Source organism: Panthera leo, chromosome B3 (assembly GCF_018350215.1).
Source record: "Panthera leo isolate Ple1 chromosome B3, P.leo_Ple1_pat1.1, whole genome shotgun sequence".
NCBI lineage: Eukaryota > Metazoa > Chordata > Mammalia > Carnivora > Felidae > Panthera > Panthera leo.
In genome coordinates, this window is record NC_056684.1 from 19,098,908 (window position 1) to 19,114,839 (window position 15,932).

General features: G+C 41.7%; 1 protein-coding gene across 3 annotated transcripts in view; it reads left to right on the top strand.

The window, feature by feature from the left end:
* The window catches only part of LRRK1 (leucine rich repeat kinase 1), a 148,918-nt gene that overhangs the window by 57,237 nt on the left and 75,749 nt on the right, over positions 1-15,932 (top strand). For all 3 annotated transcript variants that reach the window (XR_006203399.1, XM_042941183.1, XM_042941184.1), the window contains exons 5-6: positions 727-906; positions 1,349-1,497. Coding sequence is in view for 2 of the 3 variants with exons in the window: in XM_042941183.1 (XP_042797117.1) it covers positions 727-906; positions 1,349-1,497 (329 nt within the window). In the remaining variant the exon portion in view is untranslated. The remainder of the gene's footprint in view (positions 1-726; positions 907-1,348; positions 1,498-15,932) is intronic.

The window sequence follows — 15,932 nt, forward strand, 5'->3', positions numbered from 1 at the left end:
TAGATCTATTTCTTTCATCACAGCTTTTTTCTTTTCATTTATGAAAGTAGTATATGTGTCTTACAGATATTTTAGAAATGCAGTAAAGTGTTAGTACTCTAAAAACATGATGACATATAATGAGTTAGAATGTTTTGAGCCAGGCACTTGACATACATTATGTCATGCAACCCTCATGTTAAACTTGGGAGGGTGAGTGTTATTATTCCCATTTTAGCAATGGGTAAACTGAATCATGGAGAGGCAAAGAAATTTGTTTTAAGATTACACCGCTGAAATGTTTTAACCCTAAGCTGCCTGTCTCCAAAGCCCGTGTCCCTGTATGTAATGCTATTGATGGGGATGGGGATGGGGAGAAGGATGAGGGGAATAATGGTCATAATCCCACTACCCAGAGTCAAAGCTGCAACACTGGGATGGTACCTTTTAGTCTTACTTCACACATACATTTTTTTTTTTTATTCAGTTATAATTACACTATATATGCTGTTTCAAATGCTGCTTTTTCTCCTTTGGCATTATGTGATGAGCAAGTGGGTTTATAATGATGTGGGAAAGTGTCCCATGCAATTCAGAGGGACTGTTCCAGAAAGCAGCATCAACCTGACAGAAGGCACTTTCAGCTAGAGACAGGCCAGCTCTATCAATGGTCCAAGGGGACATGGGAGTGGGAAAAACCAGAACCCTTCAGTGACACTTTGCCTTTGTCCTGTCATCTCCTCCCAGGTGCCTGCAGCCCCCAGAGGCTGCTGAACTGGATGCTGGCCTTGGCTTGCCAAAGAGGGCATCTGGGGGTGGTGAAGCTCCTGGTCCTGACACACGGGGCCGACCCGGAAAGCTACGCTGTCAGGAAGAACGAGTTTCCTGTCATTGTGCGCTTGCCCCTCTATGCAGCCATCAAGTCAGGTGGGTCCCCCAGCCAATCCTGCCCATGGGAAGCCTCAAAGTTTCCAGATGTGGGATGGTGGCTTCACCCTTATAGCTTCACCCTTCACCCTTAAAGCTCTTAAAGAGCCTGTATGGAGACATTTGAAAATTCCATTATTTGCCTCTTTTTCAAGATGTCTGCACCTTCCCTCATTTGCCCCACTCACCCCTGCAAGGGGATTTCAGTGACAGGGACCAACTGTGGCAAATGGGACTGTAGTAGGAGGCACACCACAGGTCAGGGTCCCACAAAAAGTCTCTCACTAACAGGAATTTGACGCCTCAAGGGAAGTAGTAGAGGAGCTCTACCAGCACAACTACCCTTTGCGTTCCCATTTCACATATTAGCGTCCGCCATTTTGGACAGCTGTGCCACACTCTACATATGAATGACCTTAGCTTCCCATTTTCTGTCCTTTAGGAAATGAAGACATCGCCATATTCCTGCTTCGGCATGGGGCCTTCTTCTGTTCCTACATCTTATTGGACAGTCCTGACCCCAGCAAACATCTCCTCAGGAAGTACTTCATTGAGGCTAGCACCTTGTCCAGCAACTGTCCGGGAAAAATGGTGAGTTGTCCCTGCCTATGGATGAATGGATAAAGAAGAAGTGGTACATATATATGATCGGATACTTTTCAGTCACAAGAAAGAGGGACATCCTGCCATTTTCAACTAGATGGATAGACTTTGAGGACATTGTGCTAAATGAAATGAGTCAGACGCAGAAAGGCAAATACTGTATGATCTTATTTATGTGAGGAATCAGAAAAAGCCAAACTCATAGAAACTCAGAGTAGATGCTTTGCCGGGAGCTGGAGGGTGCAGAAAATGCGGAGATGTTGGTCACACTGTATAAACTTCACTTATAAGACAAAGAAGTTCTGCAGATCTAATATACAGCTTTGTGATTACAGTTAATAATACTGTATCATATACTTGAAAGTTGCTGAAAGAGTAAATCCTAAATGTTCCACCCCAGAAAAGAAATGATGATTAGGTGACATGATACAGGTGTCAGTTAACACTATGGTGGTAATCATTTTGCAACATATAAGTGTATTAAGTCAAGTTGTACACCTTCAACTTACCCAATATTATATGTCAATTATATCTGAATTAAACTGGAAAAACATGCAGAATGTTGTTTTAGTTAGTTTTCCATTGTAATAACAAAAAATCATGTTACGTTACTTCCATTATCATCAATTTGGCTTTTTATTTTTTTTTAATGTTTATTTATTTATTTTGAGAGAGAGAGAGAGAACAAGTAGGGGAGGGGCAGAGAGAATCCCAAGTGGGCTCCACACTGACAGTGCGGAGCCCAACTGGGGGCTCGATCCCACGAACCATAAGACCATGACCTGAACTGAAATCAAGGGTTGGATGCTTAACTGACTGAGCCACCCAGGTGCCCCCAATTTGGCTTTTTAAATCTAGCAATGTGGCTAAAAGCCATTCTTTTAAATACATGCCTGAGATGCTTAGGTGGCAGTTAAGGTCAGTTAAGGTCAGTTAAGGTCAGTTAAGCATCTGACTCTTGATATTGGCGCAGGTCATGATCTCACAATTTGTGAGATCAGGTACCACATCAGGCTCTGTGTGGACAGTGCAGAGCCTGCTTGAGATTCTCTCTCTCTCTCTGCCCCTCCCCCACTCGCTCTGTCTCTCTCTCTCTCTCTCTCAAAATAAATACATAAATAAGCATACATAAATAAATAATCAAACAAACAAATAAATAAATGTATCGAGTAAATGCAGCTTAGTTGCCTCCGCCCTTTTCCTGTTGGTGGACATTTGGGTTATTTCTCGGCTTTGCCCCTTGTAATACAGCCTGGTTTTCTAGGATATTTGCTTCTGTAGATCTAAATCCTAAAAGTGGATCACTTTCTCAAAAACCTATGGGGATTCACACTTTCACCAACATTATATGGGCAATCTCTGTTCCCTTGGCTCTAGATATCCAGAAGCCTTTTAATTTTCATCAGTCTGTTGGATGAAAATGTGAGCTCCTTGTTTTTTTGTTTGTGTGTGTTAATTTTTTTAATGTTTATTTACTTTTGAGAGAGAGAGACAGAGCATGAGCAGGGGAGGGGCAGAGAGAGAAGGGACACAGACTGTGAAGCAGGCTCCAGGCTCTGAGCTGTCAGCACAGAGCCTGTCGTGGGGCTTGAAATCACAGACCATGAGACCATGACCTGAACCGAAGTCAGATGCTTTACTGACTGAGCCACCCAGGCGCCCCTGAGAGCTCCTTGTTTTACTGGCCACGCTATTATTATTAACAATATCAAACATCTTGTCATATCTTTATGAACTATTTGCATTTCCCCTCATTCACATTAGTTGCTTGTTACTATTTGTTGATTATTTTCCTAAAGGGTTGGTCATCTCTTCTCATCTTGGAGGACCTTTTGTATATCAGATTTTAAACGTTTTTTAATCATACATATTGCCAATATTTTCTCCAATTCCTTATTTTTCTTTTTTGTCTGTTATCTTTTGTGATAACAAAGATACAAGAATATGTAATCAGGTATGTCTTTTTCTTATGGCATCTGGGTTATATAAGAAAGTCATTCCCACCTCAATTTTATATAAATATTCTCCTCCTGGGGTATCTTGTAATATTTTTATTCTTTTATTTTTTATATTTTAAGCTTTAATTTTTGTGATATGTATTTGTATGTGTGGTATGAGGGAGGGAATCTAGCTTTCACCTTTGCTAGATGGATGTTCAGTTATTCCAGCACAATCTTTTAAATAGAACTTCCTTTTCCTTCTGAATTGAGATGTCACCATGGCTATTTTCCCCAGGATCTATCTGTATGGATTTTGGGATTCTCTGTACTGGTCCACTGGCCTGTTAATCTATTTCTAGGTAAATGCCATACTTTTTTGATAATAGACATTTTTTTTTTTAGTCTTACAGCCTATTAATGCATATTTTCTACTTGCTATTTGGGTTTTTTCTTTGAAAATATATTGACTGTTATTACACATTTGTTCTTCTATTTTGTGCATTTCCAGCAATGACTCTGTGTAGCTTTTATGTTCTTTAATGAGATTTTGAATTTTATTTTATATTTTTATTTTTCATACTTTAAAAAGATTTTATAGTTTTATTCATAAAGAACCTGGACCTGTCTTGTTTATTGCTTTTCCCACTATTTGAATAAAATACAATTCTTTTCCATGTCTGTTTTCAACCTGATGTTACTGATATGGAGGAAAGCTCTTTTGTTTATTTATGTTTAATCCCGTCCCTTTACCAACTTCTCTTATTAATTCTAAGTTTTTAGAAGAGTTCTTGAAACTTTTAGGCATGTGATTAAGTTATCTGCAAATTCCAAATAGGTTTGTCTCTCCTTCTCTAATATTTATATAATGCATTTTATTTCATGTCCTGTGGTATCACTAGAAATGTCAAAAGTTGAATCATCATGATAGAGATGCATCTCTCTTGTTCCTGATTTTAAAGGTCTTGTCCTGAGCAATCTGTAGGCATTTGCTGTAGATTTTTGGTATATAGACTGTTGTTATATTTGGGTAGTTTCCATATCTTTTTTTCTGCTTAAGAGTTTTTATTATAAGGGAAGATTGTGGGATTTTGTCAAATTCCTTTTTGGAATTTTTGGCAGCTATTGATACATTCATGAAACTTTTCTACTTTAATTTGTTGATGTAACAAATGATGATGATAAATTTCCCTTTTCATTTATGATGTTGGACAGTTTTACTTTACTTTTTCTCTTTTAAACTTAGGGGCGCCTGGGTGGCTCAGTCGGTTGGGCGTCCAACTTTGGCTCAGTCATGATCTCGCGGTCCGTGAGTTCGAGCCCCACATCGGGCTCTGGGCTGACAGCTCAGAGCGTGGAGCCTGTTTCGGATTCTGTGCCTCCCTCTCTCTGTGACCCTCCCCTGCTCATGCTCTGTCTCTATTTGTCTCAAAACTAAATAAATGTTAAAAAAAAAAAAAAATTAAACTTAATCAGACCAGCCAGGGATTTATATGTTTTAGTGGTTTTGTCAAAGGACTTGCTAGATTTGTGTATGTATGTATGTATGTATGTATGTATGTATGTATGTATGTATTTAATGGTTTGTTTGTTTCTTATTAATTTTATCTTTATACTAAAATCATCACATCTCCCTCTTTGAATACTGAGTGTTTGTCTTTGAGTATTTTGGGTATTGCGGTGTGAGATTTCCTGGGCTAATCCAGGCTCCAGACTTCACTGCTCTAGGACCTTCATATGGTAACTTTACTTCTCTGTTTTGTTTCCTTATCTGAAAGATAAGAAAGATAAAGAGAGATAAAGTATCTGTCTCAGAGGGATGCTTGACAGTTAAATGTGGTAATATTTGTAACATTCTAAAAACAATGCCTGGCACATGATAAGTACCTAATAGAAAATAGCTATTATTATTGGAGTTCTTTTTTAGATTTACTAAGTTAAATACTTCAGTCTTTTTTTCCCCCTAATTTTAGCTTGTCATTTGCATTATTCAAATATTTTGTGTGCTATCAATTTGTGCTGGCTTTCTTTATCAGAATCTGAAATATACACATGGATGTACACATAAACATTTATAAAATACATGTTTATGTATTATGTGTATATATGTATTTCCTGCTTCTGATTTTTTTTTCTACCTTGTCACATGGTTCTATAAGTTTTTGCTTCATATGCCTGGTTTATGGCTTTAGGACCCATTTTGACTTATTTCATTATGTCAAATAACCGCTTTAATCCTGTTCATGCTTCTATCATTAAAATTGGGATTGTCTGCTCTTCACATGGCCCCAGGACATTATTTTTTTTTTTTGAATCAACCTTTTATAAGTTTTCCCAGACATTTATCTTCAGTTTTTTGATTGTCTTAGGTGTATTTTATAAACAGCATTTAGTTTTTAATCCCATCTGAGAGTGTGTCTTTCAGGAATCCACTCAATTCACATTTATGTGGTACCTGTCATACTGACTTATTACTCCCATCTTTTTATATTCTATTCATCACTATTTCCTTTTAACTGGTCCCTTATTTGCTGGTTTTGTAGTTTTTAAAGAATACCAGGGGTGCCTGGCTGGCTCAGTCATTAGAGCATGCAACTTTTGATCTTGGGGTTGTGAGCTCCAGCCCCACACTGGGTGTAGAGATTACGTAAAAATAAAATTTTTGAAAATAAATAAATAACATAAAGAATACCAATATTCTTATCAATAGTAAATGTACAATAAATGTTAAAGATTAACCTCATGTTGTAAAGGAAATAGTCACCATCCAGCCTCTACCTTTATATTGTCCTTGGTGTTTTTCCCAACACCTTCTTACCCTATTTGATCCCTACAACACCTTGGTATGAACTGCAGGGATATAATCTGTTTTCCAGATGAAAATATTATGGTTTAGAGACATTCTGTTACTTGTCCAAGGACAGCAAATACTAAGCAGTAATACTCAGACCAGAACCTGAGTCTTCTGAACTCAGGGCTTTTCCCATTTCTTGATTCCTGAACTGTACCTCCCAAGTTCATCAGCGGTTATCATATTTCTCTGTACATGGACTCCCTGGGAACTTCTAAGAATCCCAGTGCTCCTGTCATACCCTACACTGATTGAATCTGAATCGTGGGTGGGACCTGCATCAGTTTAGTGTAAAACATTCCCCAGGTGATTCCAGTGTGCCCCCAAGCTTGAGAGCCAGTGACTTTGATTTTCTTGGCTAAAGGTTAAAAGCAGAAATGGTTGGCATCTATATCTGCCATCTTTTCCAGGGTAAATCCTGCTACGTTTGCCAAGATAGTCATAGAGCATAAAAGTCATTATTGCGTGTTAGAAGGAGTAGACAAAGAAAAGACAATGTCACTTTTCTTCTCCGTGGCCCAGAAGAGAAAATGAACTTTACAGTGCAGACTGAGTCATAAGGATTTTTTGGGCTTCCCCAAAACAGGTGGTATTTTGATTATTCACGTGAATTTCAAAGGCAAGTGCCTTTGTGTCTGGCAGTGGGTGTGTCGGGCTGCCTGTGATCTCTAACCTATGATAGCACATTCCTTCCGTGCTTCTGGCAGAGGAAAGGGAGGCAGGCACAGTCCAGAGGGACCCAGCAATCAGGAAGGATGACTCAGGAGCCAGAGGTAAGTGCTGCTACCTTTCCAGGTGAGCAGTGGGTCTGAACTGGGCATTTTGGGCTCAGAATATTAGGCAAGAGCCGCCGTTACGAGGGTGCTTTGCTGCCATGGATGCATGGCCTGAAAACTACCTTGCCTTTGCTGGTGTTCGCGGCAGTGACCGTGCAGAAGTAGTCCTCTTGTTTTCTGTGCCTTTATGCTCTGCCTCCTTCACCAGCTGGTGGGTATTTTGTGTATAATCACTGCCTCTGTGGAAGCCAGAGCCAGTGAAGGTTCAGAGCCTTCCTGCGTGCCTTCGGGTCAGACTGCCAGAACCTGCTTTTCTGCCCACAAATGGGGAAGTGCAGAAAAGTCCACATTGATTTTCCACTGGCAACAGCAGGTTGCTTAGGTTGTGTTGGTGTTTGGTGAGGAAGGTCCCAGAACCCACACCACGTGGTCTGGACATACTTTTAGAAGAGCAAACACAAAGCCAAGTCGGACCTGGCCGGAGCTGTTTCCTGGCTCTGGTTTGCTGGCCCCCCTCTTGAAAGCTGCCAAACCCTTGCCTGAAAGTTTAACGAGACGGCCTGTGTTCATGGCAGAGGTCCTGTCAATGTTTGCTTTGTTGCCATGAGAAATAGCAACATTTGGCATGCCCAGAAAGGAACAGGAAAACTCAGAAATGCCAGGAAAGGCCTGAGCAGGTCCTGGAATAGCCATGATGTTTGTCTCCATTCAAGCAGTTAGCAGGCCTGGCAATAGGGCTTTCTGGGGCTGCTCTGAGTATTGCAAGTAGACAAGAACTGGAATTTATCTTGAGGCAACCCAATGGAGAAATTGTTAATTTCCTTCTAAAAGTCTCTAATGGTTTTAAATTGGGCAGCTCGCCTAGAGAGGAACATTGGTTATCATTTACCATCATCATCATCTTCGTCACCATCATCACTTTTTGGATCAGCTCTGGCTTATGTGCCTTAAAAATTCCTGGTGGCCCACCATTCAGATGCCTGTGTCTGTGCCCAGGAACAAACGTTCTGGCTGCACATTTTCCGAGCTGAAGCAGCTCTTCTCCATCCACGTGATCTGGGGCGGGAGGGGTAGGGGTGGGGGTGGTGTCCAAGGATTTGTGTTTGCAGGATGCTCAGAAAGGATAGGAAGCAGCAAATATGGCCTCTTGGCTGTTGCTGGGGCCTTCATGAGTGGCTGACGGATTGACTGACAGGTCGGACGAGAGCACCTGAAATCCCATGGGAAAGCAGCCTTTTCTTTCTTCTTCTTCTTTTTTTTAATGTTTGTTTATTTTTGAGAGAGAGAGCGAGACAGTGTGAGTGGGGGAGAGCAGAGACAGAGGGAGACACAGAATCCAAAGCAGGCTCCAGGCTCCGAGCTGTCTGCACAGAGCCCGATAAGGGGCTCAAACCCACGAACCGTGAGATCATGATCCAAGCTGAAGTCGGAAGTTTAACCAACTGAGCCACCCAGATGCTCCATGCAAGAAGCCTTTTCTGAGGGACACTGAGTCCTCTGGGGAACACCCTTGTCTTGGGTTAGGCCTACTGCTTGATGCAAAGAGTTTTTATTCAAGAGCTTTATGCTCTCCAGGGGCATCTGGGTGGCTCAGTCAGTTAAACATCCGACTTTGGTTCAGGTCATGATCTACCGGTTCATGAGTTTGAGCCCCACGTTGGGCTCTGTACTGACAGCTCAGAGCCTGGAGCCTGCTTCAGATTCTGTGTCTCCCTCTCTCTCTGCTCCTCCCCCACTCTCTCTCTCTCTCTTTTTCTCTCTCTCTCTCTCTCAAAAATAAGTATTAAAAAAAAAGAGTTTTATGCTTTCCAGAGTATTTCGACGTATGCACATTCCCACCTTCTTAGACCCTCACACCCTCCTCACAGCTGGCAGTGTAACAGGTGTAGGAACTGGTGTCCCCAGAATTCAGTCTCTGGAGCAGCAGCACCCCAGCGGGTAGGAGGCGGCTCTGGGAGCAGACTCACCACCCGGGGCCTGCCCTTCTCACCACTTGCTTGTGTGAGAGGAAGAGAAAGCCTTTCACCAGCCCCTCGAAAAGTCACGAACTCAGACCTCAGGACTGTTGCAGCCTCTGTCCATCAATTCGACCTTTCTTGTGCTTTTGTGAGGAATTTAGCTGATGATTCTACACGTGTCTGTTTTCTCCAGTTTCCAAATACTGAATCTTTCCCTGCCCTCATGCCTTCCTTCTCCGGACGCTTTCTGGCTATACCATCCATGCTGTTAGTTCTTCTTAGAACTTGAAATAGGGTAGTGAGGTTATACAGTAGAGGAAGTGAGCAAGGACACAGGATAACCTTTCAAGGAGGCTTTCGTGACAGACTTCCTCCCAGATCTTAAACCATGATGTGAAACAGCAGTGAAAGAAACCACTTGTATTTAGTTAAAATGAAGAAACTGATGAATAAAACAGAGATGCAGAAATATTAAAACTATGATTTGAGCTTAAATGACAAACTGGAAAACACAGTAAGGAAAGAGTGCAAAGAAACAGTATCAGATGTGGTTGCTATGGTGGGTATCAGTATATAGACAATTACATCTGTAGCGATGCAAATACACTTCAGACAGGTGAGTTAAACACTGGAAACCCATCAGAATATATTTTTAAAAGGGCATTTATCCCAGTTGTGAAAGAGAGATGATTACATTACCAAGTTTTTTACAAATATAAAGGTACATCGCCAGAAATCAGATGAGTGATTTATATATTAAAGCCAAACACTTATAGGAAAATATAATTTTGAAAAGAAATATAAAAAAGAGAGCAATAGAAGATTTTTGAAAAAAAAAAACTGACCAAAACTTAAATTCAAAATAGATCATTGGTAGAATGTACATGGCAGGCGATAACTGAATTTAATTCAGCCAGTGTTTATAGATCACCTGCTACGTGCTCGGGACTCAGGGGTAACCAAGCCAGAACCATGGCCCTTGCCACCACATTGCTCATAAATTCTGTTGAGTAAGAAATTGAGAGAAATTAAGGATTAATTTACATATAAGAAAACACAGGCAGCAAATCATGGCATGGATACATACATAAATTCAATGATAATTATAGAAAGTTGAATTAAAGCAACTTAAAAGAACTGACAGAAACCTGTTAAACTAGCAAAAATAAATATTAATGCTGAGTAAGACACTTGGCGGGGTCATAGAGAAATAGGCACACCAAGGCCTTACTGCTGGCACTGTAAATCTGTTCCGTATGTGTGCAAAGTTATTGGCATCATGTGACAAAACCCATAAAACTCTTTCTCCCAGTGAACTGTTCTGAATTTGTCATTTCCTTTCTGAGAGATACCTCTAGGACATAATTTAAAAGGAAAAAAAGCTATTCCCACAAACGTGGTCAACACCCTGCTATTTATAATAAGAAGAAATTAGGGGAAGGGAAAAAAACGTCCAGCAGCAGGCGAAATTGTACCATTCGTGCAGGGTGGATACCACATAGCCAGGAAGAAGCATGCCTGTCTCCCCAACACTTAGCACACACTGTTCCTTGACCCTAGGACACCCTTCAAATCGTAACCCCCACACAACATCCTCAGGAAGGCTTCCTTGATCCACAGGCCTGGTCAGATCCCCTTATATCTCTCAGAGCTTCCTGTCCATTGTATTCACAGCACTTAACAAGGTTTGAGATTGTCTGGAGGACATTATTGTATAATGTCAGCTCTCCCATCTGACTGGAAGCTTCTCAAAAGCAGGGGAGTTAGCCAATTTGCTTTGTGTTTGACCCCCAGTGTAGGGCCTGGGAAAGATGAACAGATGGTTGCATGCGTGAATGGATGGATGGATGGACAGATGGATGGATGGATAGATGGATGGATGGATGGATGGATGGATGGATGGATGGATGGATGGATGAAATTTTATAGATGCAGTAACCTCCCATTTACATAAGACTTCATAGCTGACAACTTTGGCAGACGTTCTGCTTTATTCCCCTATACAGTCCTGGAAGGTAGAAATTTTTGTCTTTGTTTAAAAGTTGAGGAAGGGACGCCTGGGTGACCCAGTCAGTTAAGCCTCCAACTTCAGCTCAGGTCACGATCTCTTGGCTCGTGAGTTCGAGCCCCGCATCGGGCTCTGTGCTGACATCTCGGAGCCTGGAGCCTGCTTTGGATTCTGTGTCTCCCTCCCTCTCTGCCCGCTCCCCTACTTGTGCTCTGTCTCCTTCTGTCTCTCAAAAATAAATAAATGTTAAAAAAAAAATTTTAAGTTGAAGAAGCAAAGGTTTGCTCAATAATAAGCTAGTTTAGTTAACTGCAGACATTTTATTTCTTGTGTTCCCCCTCCCCCCGCCCCTTCTCAAATAGATGTTGGCAAAATTAACTTGGAACTAGTGACGGAATATTTCTTGTAACCTTCCCATTTTTAAAAGGAATGACTGAAATACTACAGGGGAAAAAAAACACACAGTGAATGTTTAAAGAAAAAAAAAAAGCCCTTCTCTTTATTTTAAAAAAATTTAGTGAAGAAAAAGTGATAAATTTTATTAAACACTTTTTGGCGTTCAGATACTCTTAACTATGAAGAACAAACTGAGGGTTACCAGAGGGGAGGTGACTGGGTGGATGGGTGAAGTAGGTGATGGGGATTGAGGGGTGCACTTGTCCTGATGTGCTCTGAGTAATATACAGAATTGCCGAATCACTGTATTGTACACCTGAACTGATATAACACTGTACGTTAGCTACATTGGAATTTTTAAAAATTAATAAAAAAATAAAAGTTAAAACTTTGGGATAAAATACTAAAAAAGACACATACTGAATTAGGAAACTTTGGGCAGTGAGCCACTAGTTATTTTCCTTATTTGTTTGTCTTATGTACATGATTTTGTTTTTTCTCTGTTTATGTCACTTTGAGAATTTCTATCTTTGAAAGTGAATCTGCAATTTCAACATCTTTATTTGGTTTGTTACCTGTGGCCAAGGACAACACCTTCCATAACTTAAACATTGTTTTTACACAGTTGTCAGATGATCATTTTCATTCTCAGATTATTAAAAGTACATTTAAACTTTTTTTTATTTAGTCTTTTGTTATTGACTTTATTATTATTATTTCAAAGACCCTTGAATTCGCTTTATTTATCTTGGCTTTATTATCTTCCTTGTCTTCACTTCATTCTGGTTTTTCTGTGCTTAATCTATTTGTTCTAATTTTCCTGTTTTTCTACGCTTAGTCTAATTGGTCTAATTTTCCTGTTTTCTTTTAGCTTTCTAACTTGGGTGGGGCTGGTTTACAATGTTTCACTTTTTCTTTTTGCAATTCTGATCAGAGTTGTGCATTTTCTTTTTCATTACTTCTAATGTTTTTGTTGTTCTAAAAATAGATTCTGTTGTGACTTGGTTTCTCTCTGCCACACACGCATTACTTAAAAGGGCGTGTTTTCATGTTCAAAGAATTGGCCACCTTCTAATCCTGCCTCCATCCTTGGTTCTACCTGTACTTTGCCGTGGTCTTGAGACAAGATACTATCTTCTGTCTCAAGAGATGTTTGCCTCTCCCTGCTCCCTTTTTTCCTTTTCCTTTTTCCTATTTACTTTTCCTTCACACTCAGAATTTAATCAGTAAATGTGCACCTTCCTATTTGAACACAAAACTCATTCTCCTGCCTCCTACCATTGGTGTCTCCCATTTTTATGGCGGTGTGTACCTGTAGAATTCCTCGCTTCATTTTTTGCTTAGTGGATCTGTCCTAGTCTGCTGGTACTTTTCTTCAATTTTCATTAGTTTTTCTTTTCCCTTTTGCCCTGGGTTGGAGCACAAAGACTTAGCATGGCTGTATTTTGGGGTGGGGGTTGTTCGGGTATCTTTATTACTCTCAGGAAGCCTTGGTTATTTCTCGTCATGCCTTTGAAACAGTGTCAGCTTTTCCACGGCCATGGGAACATGGCGGTATGGTAGGATGGGACCAGACAGAGCACTGGGCACCTGCATCGCCATCCTGGTTCTGTTACCTTTGAGCAGATCTCCCTGAGCTTCTTTACGGACAAATGGTGCCTGACCTTACAAGGTTACTGTGAGAGTCAGCCGAAAGAGTGGGCAGGAAAGTCGGTACGTGCATCGCAGAGAGTCACCAAGAATGTGTCATCCTGTGATCCTAGCTCGACTTCCAGACGGTTTCCCTACAGTCTGACCTTGAGTGTGCCCTTGGAGGCAGCAGACAGTTCCATGTATACTGTTGAACATGCCATCATTGGTTTGCTTGTAAGTTATTTTGGTACTTCTGTGTCCCATTGATCTGGTTTCTATGGTAATATTTCCTTGTGTTTGTTTGTCTTGAATGATATTGGCAGCGAACCACTATACTAATTCTGATATTGCAGCATTTTGAGCAGACATGCTTTTTCAGAACAGATTACATTGTTTTTCCTCAGTCATTTCATTAACTGCCTCATAAAATTAATCTTCCTCCTGAGTTTGAAAAGAAGGCTGACCTCCCCTTTCTCTTTATCTGTCCCTTCCTTTACTCCCTGTAGTTATTCTCAGGTCCCTTTTGAAACGCTCCTTTACACTATGGAGCCCTCCCAGGCTTTTTGCTAATTTCATGACCATCTTGCTGTCCTTTCCCTTACCTTTTTATCATATTTCTAATCTACTTATCTCAATAGGCATCCTTTTGGACTTCAAGAATGTCTGTTTCTTTGTTTTCCTTTTTTAATGTGTGGGCCTCTGTTGATGGGATGTTCCAAGATCTCAGGTCTTGACTTCTGTAGTCTTCGTTTCACTTGTTATCTTCTATATCACTGCTACCGTAACAAAGTACCAAAAACTGGTTGTTGAGAAATGTGTTGTCTCAAGTTCTGAAGGTCAGAAGTCTGACATCAAGATGTCAGCAGCAGGACTATGTTCCCTCTCAGCTCCAGGGGAGGGTCCTTCCTTGCCTCTTCCTAACTTCTGGTGGTAGCTGGCAGTCTGCGACTTTCCTTGGCTTGTAAACCCGTCACCCCAGCAACATGCCATTTTCCCCTGCACGTCTTTGCACCGTCCTCTCTCTGCATGTATCTGCCTTTGTGACTCAGTCTCCCCTTTTCAGAAGGACACCAGTCAGTCATATTAGATGAGGACCCGCCTTAATAACCTCATTCTAACTTAATTATCTCTGTAAAGACCCTGTTTCCAATGAAGCTCACATTTGGAGGTACTGGGGATTGGGGCTTCAACGTATCTTTTATGGGGAACGCAGTTCAGCTCATAACACCATCCTTGTGGCCGCCGCTCTGTTGCCCTTGACCTGGGTCCACCACTCGTGCCCACTTTGTGTGCATGGGCAGACATCCAGTGTCCTGCTCATCTTTACATGCTGAATGTTCCCTCTCTTCTCAAGAGCCCTACACTCTGGCAGGGACTTGAGCGGCAGGGGTTTGGAAGGTCTCACATGGAGCGTTCCCTCTGGGGATGACGAGGCAGGCACAGACGGTTCTTATGTGTCATAGCCCTCACGCGCACGAGGAGGCTGGGACAGAGCTGCCGTCCCCAACATGCTGGTCCTCTGTCCAGCCAAACCCTTGTCATCCATGACCTCCTCTCACAGTCCGGCTTCCCAGAGAACATTTGCAGGCATCTTCACTTTTAGGGTTTCTTTGGGTTTATTCCTCAAGCTTTTTAGCAATTCAGTTCTGTTTAGATTAGACCCATTGGTTTTGTGGCCTCCGCAGCGGTCTGGTTGCCCTGACTGCTCCTTTCCCTATCAGAAAGTTGTTCCTGTCTTTCTGGCTGATTCAACAAGGAGAAGACCCCTCTGCCATCATCCCAGGAATTTTCGCTTAATCATAGAAAGAAGGGCTTGAGTTTTATGTTGGCCAAGGATTCACAAATACATTTTAGAAGATTCTATTTATCCTGCATCCCCTTTTATTTCTTTTTAAGTTTATTTATTTATTTTGGGGCAGGGGGGGGGAACCATGTGTGAGCATGGGAGGGGCAGAGAGAAATGGAGGGAGAGAATCCCAAGGACGCTTCACACTGTCAGTGCAGAGTCCAACGTGGGGCTCGAACTCACAAACTATGAGATCATGACCTGAGCTGAAATCAAGACTCAGACGCTTAACCGTCAGAGCCACCCACGTGCCCCTCCCCCATCCCCTTTTAACATGTACGTCTTGATTGAATAGACTAATTCAAGAAGCTGCCTTTTTGTGTCATTCCCTAGTGTCATGGAGCTCCAGTCGATTACCTCAAGGGATTTATAGTCTCTAGGAGGGAAGATTCTTACACAGTTAACCATAGGCCACAGGTCAAATGCTGACCAACTGGGAGGAATGATGAATTGGCAAGACAGGGAGAAGAGGTACGAATTCTGCTCTGTGGGCCCCCGCAGAGACAAGTAACGATGTAACATCGAACCTCTACTCTAGTGAGGCTGCTCTCCACCTAACCAATGACAGAGGCCCTCAGCGCAACCCCCACCCCCACCCCACCAACCTGCAACTGTCAACGTTAAAAACCAGGCTGAAAGCTTTGTAGACCACAGCCCTCCACTTACCAATTATTTTTCTTCCACCAATAAAGGTTGCACTGACATAAAAGCAACCATAAGTGATATCATTGTGGTCCACTGGCTCTCTCACCGTGACATTTTGTGTCCGGTGGCTTTAAGAAGGATTGTGTAAAGGCGGGTAACTGGACCGCAGCCTCCACTACGGGACAAGGAGGTTTTTCATACACACAGAAGCACCCCAAACATCACTATCCGTATTGAGCCATGCCCTTACATACACCTAGTCCTTCTTGATTCGATTCTAATCACTACCACTGTCCCAGGAAATATGTTTCTAAGCCATCACACTGTGCCTCCTGGAAGAGTAGTACTTCCTTCTCTTTGGCCTGAAATTTAAA